This window comes from Chelonoidis abingdonii, chromosome 3, assembly GCF_003597395.2.
Source record: "Chelonoidis abingdonii isolate Lonesome George chromosome 3, CheloAbing_2.0, whole genome shotgun sequence".
Taxonomy (NCBI): Eukaryota; Metazoa; Chordata; order Testudines; family Testudinidae; genus Chelonoidis; species Chelonoidis abingdonii.
This window is the reverse complement of record NC_133771.1, coordinates 206,327,638-206,340,775: the sequence shown is the minus strand read 5'-3', so window position 1 is coordinate 206,340,775 and position 13,138 is coordinate 206,327,638. Positions and strand designations below refer to the sequence as shown.

At 43.9% G+C, this 13,138-nt stretch overlaps 1 protein-coding gene across 1 annotated transcript in view; it reads left to right on the top strand.

The window, feature by feature from the left end:
- SPTLC3 (serine palmitoyltransferase long chain base subunit 3) overlaps window positions 1-13,138 on the top strand; it is a 128,664-nt gene that overhangs the window by 79,696 nt on the left and 35,830 nt on the right. Inside the window, exon 7 of the mRNA XM_075063461.1 lies at window positions 4,650-4,755. Coding sequence (XP_074919562.1) covers window positions 4,650-4,755 — 106 coding nt within the window. The remainder of the gene's footprint in view (window positions 1-4,649; window positions 4,756-13,138) is intronic.

Below are 13,138 nucleotides of genomic sequence, written 5' to 3'. Positions count from 1 at the left end.
AAAGGGGAAATTAAGTTCATTTGCACATGTAACACCTTTATGGGCTAAAGACTTGCAGGCGTAAGAAGATTAAAACATAAGCTCCTTCAATGCTATAATGCAATGAACAAACATTCTAAAATTCAGGGCAACTAAATGCTTTTTTTCTTCACCACCTCCCACACTTTGAAATAGACTTACAACCTCAGTCACAGGTGTGGGGTAGATAGATTAAGCCCTGATTCTGCAAGCATTTACACTAGTGCTTAACTTTGACTTGAGCAGGATTACTCGCATGTGTTGAGCAAAGTTGAACATGTGTGTGAGGCTTGGCAGAATCAAGGGTTTTGAAAGATTCTCCCCTAACTCTGCAATCTACCTCTTCACTAGTGCTGACACGCCCAAGTGATTGCTAACCCTCTTCTCCACACTTCCCCTCGAACTTCGTGGGTGTTAGGACAACCAGACCTTCCAACCTTAACTCCAGCTCATGAGCTCGGGCAAACAGCCTTTTCCGAAGACAGATTCCAGCACTAGTCCAGTTTAACAGTGTAGGTTCCTAAGCCAAAAGAACCTGTAGACTCTGGGGGAGATTTTCAAAAGCACAAAGAGGCATCACGCCAACCCACATTGATTTTCTTTGAGAACCTAAGTTCCCCTCTGTGTCTTTGAAAATCTCCCCCCTTATTGTCAGGCTGATGTCATGCAGCCAGTTACATATTCTATTAGCCCCACTTCCTTGGAGTCCTTTTACCTCACAAATGCTCATGGTAGTCGGACACCAGCCTTGAGAAAGGCTTTGCTCTCCCCTCAGCTTAAATGATTTGGTTTGTCTGGATATAGGATAAGGCAGAATGCAAAAAGAACAACTTCCACTCACTAAATATGCAAAGCACTTGGCTGTTCTGGTGGGGCTGCAAATGAGTGCTCTGAATAGCTGCTAAGCAAATCAGTTTAAACAGCAGGAGAATTTATTTACTTGATTGCCATCTAGTGGACAACTGTGTTGTCTACATTGCATTTTTCCCCACGGGGTGACAATCACAATCTCAGAACTCAGCCAGGTGAGCAATCGTTACCACAATTTGCCTGCACCCTAAGTGGCAAATTTGGAACTCTCTCCACTGGTATGCAAGACTCGAAATAACCTAGTTTTGCTGTGTTAGAATGCAAGCCAAGGGATATTCCGTGTAGGGAGACTGCAATCTTTCTTTGTGCCATGGAGCAGCATTGTACTGGAATCAAGCTAGAAAGTATGGAAGGAAGGATTGGTCATGTAGGAGACATGGTAGTGAAATGGCCAGTGCCCAGAGACAGAGCCACAAAATCGACAAAGGGAAACACCAGGTTTTTTCTTCCTTGAATATATGCAGTAGCAGATGTGTTCAGTCTATACAGATGTCCTGGGCTTTGCAGATGGGACAACATATTGGTTCAAAGTGGTAGGACAGGAATGTTCCTGAGAAACTAACATCAGGTTGCACTGGCAACAGTTATTCTCATTGTTGGAGTATTATTTTATTGTCCTGCCTTTTCTAACCACCACTGACTAATGAAAGGTGTTGTTTTTAAGTGAAGCAATTAATCTTTGGGGGGCTTGCAGAAGCGACAGCTGGAGGGCTGAATAATCTTTTCCGAGATCCATCTGACTCCTACTCCTCTCCTAACATTGTGTCAATTTGTTTCATTAATCTCTTGCTCTTTCTGTTGAAGAACCTTGTATTATCTCTAACCTCCATTTAGAGGGCAGCAAATATAGCCAGTGATTGGCTGCATTGAGGGGACCCACAGAGATCTTTTGTAGTGGCAAAAGAGGGTACTAATGATACAGTTACATTCAGAATGTAATTTGGTATTCTCTAACTCCTCTTGAATAGCCAAATAAAAAAAGTTGCAGTTTATAATAAGTATATCATACCTTATAAATTGACAAACCACTCAGCTCAGTGTACATAAGAGTTCTTGAGGAAGCACCTACTTTTTGCTAAGGGCTAAAGCGGGATTTAGTTAATGATGCTGGATAATACCTTTTGCTATCAAGTCAGCGGGAGTATTCATGTAGTAAGATACTGAGTAAGGTCCACAGTCTAACCCAGTGTAAGGACAAGGTGCACAAACACAGTTCATTTACTCTGCATAGTTTCAAATATGTTGGTATTGACTGAAGTGCATCTTCATAAAGTGGAAGGGTTGTATTTTCTTAGAAATATAAAGATCAAGATTAGATGTCGTAATGCTAAAAGAATAACACTGCATTCAAGTTTTAGTGCAGAAAATGTGGAATTAGTTCATACAAAACATGCCAGCAGTGTTTGTAAGGTATCATTGTCTTCTCCTAGCCACCGACCTGCAAACACAGACACACAGGACTGTTTTCATGGGTGTAAAACTATCAAATCACTTTAATGGAGAGCACAGGACCCTAATGCTCTAGTGCCAGCCACTGCTTCTACAATGGTCACTGAATTCTAGGGCACTGCAAATTTCATTGTGCTCATGGGCTTCAAGCACTCCAGAATGCTTGGTCAACGTGAGATAGAGCATTGAGCCTGAGCTGCAGAATTGAGATCTAGCTCTGTGATTCAAACACCCAAATTCAAAGGTATTCAGATCTAACATTCTGGTTGACCCCTCTCTTAGTGGTAAAGGCCATCTATGAAATGCAGATCATATCCCCGTTCACAATCTGAAATCGAATTTCCCGCCCAGACTTGAAGGTGATCTCATCCAGGAATATGGACCCACGTCTAAACCATAGCAGAGTGATAGAGAAAAGGGTTCAGCCAAATGAAGTAGACACAGACCCATCCCTCATGTATCCACCACCAACTCGATCCTAGTTCTGGCAGCATTCAGGAAATTGGGACTGCACATTTCCAAATGCCATGCAGGGTACTGTCTTGAGGCATTTTGGAATGTGTACTTCCAGGTTCTCACAAACTGCAGGAAGTAATCAGCTTCAAAGAGGTTTCATCCAAACCCAAATATTGGTCAGTTTTCAGTCAATTATCAGTTAGGAGCCAAATTTTGGTACTGCCCTAATCTTTGTACAGTCTTTTCTTTTTCTTTTGTACTTACCATTCCATTAAAAATGTGTCTAATTGGCTTCGTATTGTCCATAAACAATGCATGAGGGAGCAACAAAGTTTCTAACGCTAGTTCAGGCTTCTTTCAAAGGAAAGCCTCATCAGGGCCAAACATTGTCTTTTTGGCTAAGAAGCAGAGTCCCTTGGGCATTTTTACCCATTTGCGTATTTTCTCTCTCTCAATAGTCTTTTCCCACTCTCCATCTTTCTTGTAAAGGACAAGATTCCTCTTCTTGCTCTGCTTCATGCATCAAGATCCAAGCTTTTGCTGAAACTATGCATGGAACTGACCCAAAGCAGCTTGACTGAAGTAGACTTAACCAGTCTCTGTTCTGCTAAATGAATTTCAAATGAAATAAACATAAAGTTCTGTGGCATTTGCCTGTGTTGATCATAATAAAATATCTTTTTAATGATTCTGTTTTGTTACCAGTCTGTTTTTAATGACTGTGTTAAACACAGCAGGTTATGACCTCAATACTATTTACTCTTCTAAAACTTATTTCTCATCACGATCCTGTAGCCTGAATTATTGTATACAACACTCTTAACATTTTTTGTTACAAATGTATTGCCATTGTGATGACTTTTGCCTCTTAAAATTATGTAATTGCTTCAATTCTCCTCAGATTTGGAGCCCAAGGCTATGACTACACTATCGCTTATGTCAGCAAAATTTATGTCACCCAGATGTGAATATTGCATCCCCCTGAGAGACATAAGTGATGCCGGCATAAGTGCTAGTATGCACAGTGCTAAGTCGGCGGGAGAGCATCTCCTGCCAACATAGCTTCTGTCGCTCCCAGGGGTGGGTTTTTATGCTGACGGGAGAGCTCTTTTTCATCAGCATAGAGCGTCAGTCAGCTGCAGCACTGTAAGTGTAGACGTGCCCTTAGTGAAAGGGGAAGGTGTTGATGGAGGGAAGCAAAATACATACGAATTATAATCTGTCTACTTAATCTCCTCTTTTGTCCTGAATTGTAATAATCAGAAAACTGTAAGACTAGATTTGTGTCCATCAATGTCCTCCACAGAAGTCAAGGAAGCTAAGGTGATTTATACTAATTAAGGATCTGGCCCATAGATTTTATTACAACAAGCTTGCACTTGTAGGGGGAAATTTTCATGTGTCACTGACTTTCAGTAGGGATTGTGCTCTTAAATCCCTTAGACTCATTTGAAAATCTCCCCCTGTGAAGCTCAGGATGCTGTGTATTTCTTCAGTGCAACTAAAGAATTATAGACAGTTAAAATCAGGAACTGACAAAAGTGTTTCAGTTTTATTTTTACATAGAGAAGCTGAGAATTTCTAATGGTTAAAAGAAAAGTTTTTCCCTGATGAAGTGCATAGTTGCAGAAAGCTCTTCTGGTCATATTATCACAAGATTAAAATCAGGCAAATTAAATCCAATATTAGGCCTGTAGCCTTTGTGCAACAGAAGTGTGCATTTAGGAGACATTTCTCTAACTGTTGATTTCTTATTTAAAAAAAAAAAATAATGGCCAGAAAGAACTTAAAACTTCCTTTTAACACCTCTTATGTTAATACTTTGTTTTCTTCCTTTCTTTTATTTTTAAATAAAGACATGCAGAGCCTAGAGAAATTACTGACGGATGCAATAGCATACGGGCAGCCTCGAAGTCGCAGAGCATGGAAAAAAATTCTCATCCTAGTAGAGGGCATTTACAGGTATGTAGGCATTTACAAATGTGTGAGTACTTTGTATTATAAAGGAATTTAATAGGCGTAACACTGAGATTGCCAGAGAAATTCAGCGTATTTTTTTAATTGCTTCACAGCTCAAGTAGGATCTTCAGTGGCCTTGCTAAAAATTGTTGGTCTGCAATATTAACAGTAATAAGGCAGTAAAGACGGTTTCGGTGTTTTATATATAAATCCTGAAGGTCAGTCTAAGCCCTAGTGTAAATAGAAGCAACTCCATTATGGTCCCTGTGTGTGATTTTGAATATTGGCTTGCAAAGCACTTTCCTTTGGGATGGGGTATGTCATATAAATGCAAAGGGCAGATCTTCAGCTGGTGTAATTGTTGTAGCTTCACTTAAGTCAACGGAGCTGTGACAATTTACAGCAGCTAACAATCTGCCTCGAGGTGATTAAACGGAACAGCTTTCTAGAGTTCTCTGTTACGCACTGATGAATTGAAAAAAGGTACAGGTACTGGCACTGTATACATTTTGCATGCCCATTTAATACCCAAACAGTTGAGTATAAACATTTAGGACCAAATTCAACCTTCGTGAAACTAACACATCTCCAGTAATCAATGTCCAATGGAGTTGCACTCAGGTTGTGGGTACAAAATTGGGATTTAAAGTATTATACAGTAGTGGTACCCATATCCCAATATAAGAGGGCAATGCATAATCGAGTCAACTTTGGAAGTCTGTCTAGTATGATGTATGCTAATAACACCTTGCAATTGTATATCAGAGTTTTTTATATAGCATCCTTTCAGCCCAAAGTGATTTACAAACCAATATTGAAAGTTACACACAAGGATCACATTATCCATCACCGAAATACAGCCATGTTGAATGGCAGCAATTTATGGTTTTTGACTTATTAATGCTAGTCATCCTGAGCAAGATTTTTTTTCATTAGGATTAGAACTAGGCAAAAAATTTTGGCCGACAAATTTTTCACCGAAAAATGCAGATTCAGGTTGACTGCAACATTTCACAAATTTGTGTCAATTTTGGCAAATTGTTTCAGTGGGCAAAAAAGGAGGAAAAAAATTAAAAATATTAAAATGGTTCATTATGCCATTTCTGAAATGAAATGTTTTGGTTTTTTCTGGTTAGATTTACAAGGGAGTTGATTTGCGTTTATTTTTTAGAAAAGAAAAACAGTTAAAAATGCCAAAACACCTTGAAACACATTTTTTGACCTTTTGTTTTGCCAGAACTTCTGAAAAAATTCAGTTTCAAGTTGATCCAGAATGATTTTTTTTTATTTTTCAGATCACAAGCAAACCAAAAAAAAAAACAGTTACTTGCACAGCTCTAATAATGATGCCTTTTCTTTTTTCACATCGTCATAACTTCATAGTCGTCAGCATGTTCTTTTTGCATAACTTGTGCCAGCTGCTGCAGAGAACAAGTCAGCCCTCATCTAAACACTAGTCACTCAGGACTGAACAGTTTAACAGCAGACCAACTGATCCAAAGCAGGCTGAATACCTCCCCTTAACCAGAATAAACAGAACAAAGCTGCAAATAAACATAGCTCTGTGCAACTGAAAGAAAGTTACGTTTTAAGGACTTTGATCATGCAGAAATTAAGTGGACCACCAACATTTTAATGATAAATACTCCAGCCAGTCACATGGCCTACAGAAAACCCTTTAACTGCTGTACTTTGTTCAGTTTTTAAATCCTTTACTTTGGATGTGCACCAGCAAGGGAAAGTGAAGGTACCTTTGTGTCATGGATGCCTTGGTTGAAGTGAGCAGTTGCACAGACCCATAATGTCAGCTGGCTCTGGCATTTGTCACTTAATCAATCTCCAATTTAATGGAACACTGGGCAATAGTTTTCTTTAGATCTGCAGCTAGTATTCACAGAGAATTTACTTTCTGGAGAAAGCAGAAGAGCCATGTGTCTTTCTCTTGTTATGCACAATCACATCATGTAAAACTTCAGAGAGAGAGTTTGATTCAAAAACTCCAATTCAAAGCAGCCTATAGGAGTTAGCCACCCAGCAGCCACTGACTTTCAGTGGGATTTGGGCACCTATCTCCCTTAGTCACCACTAAAAATCCTAACCTCAGTGTGGTGCCTGCTAAGTGTTTGTCAAAGAAAGTCTGCATAGGAGGACATGGAGTCAAATACTGTACCTGGGATCTCTTGCTTTTTTGTTTTAAGTGCTGGATCATTTATTTCCACTAATAGCCTTTGTATCTGTGCAAGCAAAAAGCATACAGTAAAAGTAGTAAAAATACCTAGCTTTCTTATAGCATCTCATCAGAAACGAGTCCAAACTAGTCTAGTTTTAAAATCTTTATTGTATACTTGTGAGGTAGGCAAATAAGAAATCGAAGCTCATGCTTCAGATGGCAAACCGTTTCTGTACTGGGTCGAGAAGGAACCCCTACAGCATTGTCACGATATTTCATTGCATAACTGGCTAGATGCAATATTGGATGAGAGCTGACCTGTCCGTGAAGGACTAGTTCTTCTTGAGTGATGGTCCCTATGTGTGTTGTATGCATGACTATGCACATGTCCCATGTGCCTGAGTGTAGCAGGGTGGACTCCTGCTCCGGGAGAGAAGGGGTTAAAACAGCCCTGGCAAGGGGCTGTAGCTGGAGCCAGAAGCCTGGGCTGATGGCGGGAGTGGCTGCAGCTGGGGGCCACGCCCCAAACTGAGCCACAAGGCTGTATAAGAAGGCCAGGGGAGCCAGAAGCAGAAAGAGTCTCTCTCTGACTGGAGAGAGAGACAGGCCTGGCTGCTTGGGAACTCACCTAGGGGACCTAGAGGAAGGCAGGGCTGGGGAAAGGCCTTAGTAGCTGGGAAGCCCTAGGCCAGCAACTCCCCAGGCTGCAGGGCCTAATTCTAGGCCTGCAAGGTACTGGGCTTGCAGAGGGGCAGCCGGAGAGTGGGTAAAGGCAGCCGGGCCAAAACCCCTTTGCCTATGATGAGTGGCTGATACTGCAGTCTGCCCCACGGTGTGGGGGCTAGACAATGACTGGGCAGTAGCCAATACTGAGGCAAAGTGGGGTGGGGGTGCCCCTGGGAGGGGGGAAACCCAGTTAAAAGGGCACCGGGGTCCAGGGAGGGACACGGGGCCAGTTGAGGACAGGTGGATCACCGGCCTGCAGAGGGCGCTCCGGGCTGGGACTGAGCTAATTCCCAGAAGTCACCAGCAGGAGGTGCCGCAGGGGTGAGTCCACCCATTTACACTGAGTCTAGAGAACTTTAGTAAGCCGGGTCCATTGATCCGCACATGTGTGGTGGTTCTCCTCATGCTCTGAAGTAAGGATATAAAGGGCAGGGCAAACCAACATCTCTTGAGTTCCTTCTTACCACCTCATGGCCTGAATAAAAATTCTGCTTCAATCTTCCTATTTTAATATCAGTAAAACAATTTGTAAATAGTTTTAGTGATTTTTTTTTTAAGTTTAGCGTAGTGTTGTTTAATAATAAAAATAGTGAGCTTAGTTCTCCATGTCCTGGGAAGCTTCTCCATATAGATAGGAACTATGCCAAGAGTCCCAAGAGAATTGTGTCTCCTGCCCCTGTTCCTTCTCTGTCAGCAAAAGACCACCAGCACGCCCTTTATTGCCTCACCAAAGGCATTATCTGCTGTTCCTTCCCTCTCCAAACTAGTGAAAGACAAGCGCTCCACCTGCTGAAACACCTCATGGAGCAGGTCATGAGGCCTCATTCGGATCACAAGGATCACATGGATCATAAGGAGTTAGTTCCACATAAACCTGACATTCAAGAAGGCAAAGGAAAAAGGATCCAACAGTACTGATTCTGGCTCCCTCCCCTAGACCATAAGATCAGTACCCACCAGGCCTGTCTGAGAGCTCCACGTTGGGACCCCATTCAATGGTTCCAGCTCATTCCATGTGGCATTCTCTGAATACCCCGTTGTGTGCCCTGGATCCACTAGTCCCCTCCTCAGAGGCTCCCCAAACAGCAGGAAGAACCAAAATCTTTACCGCACAGTAGAATATTCCTACCAGGCCCAGTCCTCCTTAGAGACATCCCTATGCCCGAAAAAATCACTTTGAGAAGAAGAGGATCGCCCCCTACTGCATCCACAACTCAGAGCATCCTCCCGCTGGTACAGATGGCACCACCAGTAGAGCAGGAATCTATTATTTTGTCAAACAAATCTGAGGCTCCAGACAAGTCTTTTTCTCCCACCACACCCAACGGAAACAAGCCCAGACAGAACCCACAGGAGGTTTTGGAATCATCCACTTTCTTCAGGTTATGGCTATTCAGGGGACCGTTAGTATCCTATGTCTTGGGGATCTCCCCCATCACTCAATCCTTCCTACTAGCCTAATGGGATCCGCATAACAGACGTACTGGATCTGTGCAAGAATCACACTGATCGACCCTCCTCTCCCAACAAATAATAACCTGCTCCATCCAAGTTTGTGGAGGAAGAAGCTGAGCTGGATCCACTGGTTCTGCCAGTTCAGATGGGTGTGTCATTCCCTTCACCTGAGGAGGAAGTTGCTCCATCATCCCCTTCCTTGCCCAGTGACCACAAACAGTACCAGGAGCTGTTATAGAGAGTAGCCACTGAGATTCAGATACCTGTTGAGGAGGTCCACTACACGCAGAATGGCCTATTGGATATCATCCAGCTCTCTGGATGGGTCACCCTAGAAAGGCCATCCTGCCAGATCCATGTGGCATACCCCTGCCTCCTGTGCCCCTACCTTGAAGAGGGTCAAAAAATGATATTTTGTGCCAGCTAAAGGAGCAGAGTTTTTATTTACTCATCCAGTACCCAATGCTTTCATGGCGCAAGCGGCTACAGAAAGGTCCAGGACACAGCACCCTACGACTACCCCAACTGACAAGGGGACTAAATGCCTCCACCTTTTGGGCAGGAAAATATTTTCATCAGCTAGTGTCCACTTCAGAGTTGCTAACTACTAGATGCAGTTAGCAAAATATGATCTCTTGAATTATTCAAAATGTCTACACTTTAAAGACAACTTCCTTAGGAAGAAGGGCCCAGTTCCAAGCCCTCATTGATGAAGGCGGGCTGATGGCCAATACATCACTCCAAGTGGCAGTAGAAGCAGCTGACACTCCCTTTCTAGAGCCATTGCCACAGCTATAATCATGAGGCACGAATTGTGGCTGCCATCTCTGGATTCCTCCAGAGGAGACCAGAAAACCATTAAGGAACTTCCCTTTGATGCGTCTAAACTCTTTACTGAAAAGACCATTTCTACAGTCTCTTGGACAACCCCCCAATCACTGGGCATTTACACCCCTGCCCTGAAGAGGAAACATCAGAAGCAAACCTACAGGTCCAGACCTTCACCTCAAGCATTCAATTGCCAGTGCCCTTATGAACCATCACACAAAAGGCAGTATGCAAAGACTCAGATACATGGCTTCTTCCACCTCTGCGATGGCTACCCCACCCCACCCACTGTCCAAGTGGTTCTTTGGATGGTATACTGAAGGAATGCATACCGACATTGATGCCATGCCTTATTGCCCCCTGAAACTCTTATGTTGCCATGCCTTATGCTGCCTTACGCACTTCGCTCACAACTGAGGGGCAATAACAAGACCACGGCTAAACAACTGAGTTTATTTCATCTCTCCAATACCTCTCCCCTTCTCAGGAACCCACTCTCACAAAGAAGTTCTTCACCATAAGGTAAAGTCTCTCCTTCCAGAAAGAAGCCATAGAATGGGTGCCACGCTAACATCAAGGGAAGGGATTCTACTCCCATAAGTCTTGATCCCCAAGAAACCTGGGTGGTTGGAGACAAATTCATGATTTATACCAATGAGATGTATTCTTCCAAAAAGTAAAATTCCATATGGTCACATTAGCATTTCTGGAACAGGGGGTACATAGTTCGTGGCCCTCGACATGAAAGATGCTTACTTTCACATAGACATTCTCCTGTCCCACTGAAGAATCCTTGTATTTCTCATTGAGAAAGACCACTTCCAATTCAGAGTTCTCCCATTTGGACTAGCTATGGCACTCAGAGTCTCTACAAAAGTCCTTTCAATGGCAATGGCTTGGATGAGAAGACACAGGTTTATTTTCTTTTCATATCTTGAGGAATGGCTCCAGACAGGAAGATCCAGCAGGAAATTCCAGTTGGTGCTCTATTCCTGCTCCAGCTATTATCTTCCCTGGGAACCTGTGTCAGCCACAAAAAGTTTACATTGACTCTCACGAGGTCCATAGGTTTCATAGGTGCAACTCTGGACTTGACTACAGCAAGGGTCTATTTCCTCTTGGAAAGCTTCCATACCAGGGTACCAGGGGTGATTTGATAAAATAGATCACCTTCATATCTCAGACTAAGATCAGAACCTCTCTTTCCCTCCTAAGTCATATGGCCTTATGCAGCGACATAACACCATTCGCCAGGCTTCTCCGCTGCTTACAAACCTGACTTCAGTCCATTTACTCACCAAAGATAACCTCAGTGCTAGAGTAGCAATTCTAGCCAAAGTTATGGCCTCTTCTTGCCTGGTGGACAAATCCAGAGAGAGTTCAACTGGGAGTTCCTTTCCTCACACACACACACCTGAGGCAACTATCATCACAGATGCTTCTTTCTTAAGTTGGGGAGCCCATATTGACAATCACACTGCACAAGGCACCTGGACGCCAGGGGAGGCCAGAATCCATATCAATTTACTGGAATTAAGGGCAGTCTATTGGGCCCGCAATGCATTCCCTCCACTCCTCCAATCCACACATACCCAGATTATGTCAGACAGTATGAGCAGCTATCTTCTAAATAAATACATGGGGGAAAGGGTGGGAACAAGATCTCCTCCCTCCCCGCGGTGTAGACAGTCATCCTCTGGAACTGGCGTATTAGAAACCACATGACCCTCTCAGCAATATAACTACCAAGTGCACACAACTCCCTAGCAGACAGTCTCAGCAGACACTTTTCCAAGGGCCATGAATGGGAGAATTGCAATTCTGTTCTGAATGAGATCTTCACTGAGTGGGGAACACCATCTTGGGATCTCTTTGCCTTGCAAGGGAACAAGAAACTACCCCTATACTGCTCCAGAGCAGCTATGGCAGTGGTCTGAGGGGCAACGCCCAGCTGCTACCTGCACACCGCCTCAGGTGTGCCTTCCCTCCCACTCTACTAATACCACAAATTCTGCAAGAGATCTGTCACAGTAGGGCTCAGGTCATCCTCACCACGCCCAACTAGCAGAGACAATTCTGAGACATCCTGTGGATTTCCACCTTCCCTGCCCCCTGCGCCGCCCCCCCACCACCACTCCCCGCAGCATCTGGATCTGCTGTCGCAACACAAGATACAGTCAGGCACTCTCCAACCCAGGATCACTACAGCTGCAGGCCGGCTATTTGGATGGGCATCTGACATAGAGCACATGTATTCAGTGGCAGTTCACTCCATTCTCAGAGCAGGAAGGATTCTACTAGGAGATGCTACGTGGCCAAATGGAAGCATTTCTCCTTTTGATCATGACAACACCAGTTATCTCCAGAGTCCTCTAGGATTCTTGTTATTCTGGAATACCTACTTGCCCTTAGGCATTGGGCCTCTCAATCAGTTCCATATGGATCCATCTTGTAGCAATCAGCACCTTTCATCCCTCAGTTGAGAATCATACTGTCTTTACTCATCCTGCGATGAATAGATTCCTAAAAGGACTTGTTAAAACTTCCCCACCAGTGGTGAGACCAACATCACAATGGAGTCCCAATCTCATCCTTTCTCTTCTCACCAAACCTCCCTCTGAACCATTAGCAACCGGTTCGATGTTTCATCTCTCGATAAAGTTGCCTTCCTACTCTCTATCTCTGGAGGGTGAGCAAGCTGAGAGCACTCCTGACATATACTATCTTTCATAAAGAGAAGGTCTTTCTTCACCTCCACCCAAAATCCATTCCCAAAATAATTTTGGAGTTTCACATGAATCAAAGCATTCACTTACCCAGTATTTTTTCCAGAAACTCATGCCTCTGATGAGAAGTGACAGCTTAACTTTCTAGACCAGTGATTCCCAAACTTGTTCAACCATTTGTGCAGGGAAAACCACTGGCAGGCTGGACTGGTTTGTTTACCTGCTGCGTCCCCAGGTTCAGCTGGTCGCGGCTCCCAGTGGCTGTGGTTCGCTGCTCCAGGCCAATGGGAGCTGCTGGAAGTGGCGGCCAGTACGTTCCGTGGCCCGCACCTCTTCCTGCAGCTCCCATTGGCCTGGCGCAGCGAACCGCGGCCACTGGGAGCCGCGATCGGCCGAACCCGCGGATGCGGCAGGTAAACAGACCAGACCAGCCAGCCAGGGGCTTTCCCTGCACAGGCAGCGGAACAAGTTTGGGAACCAC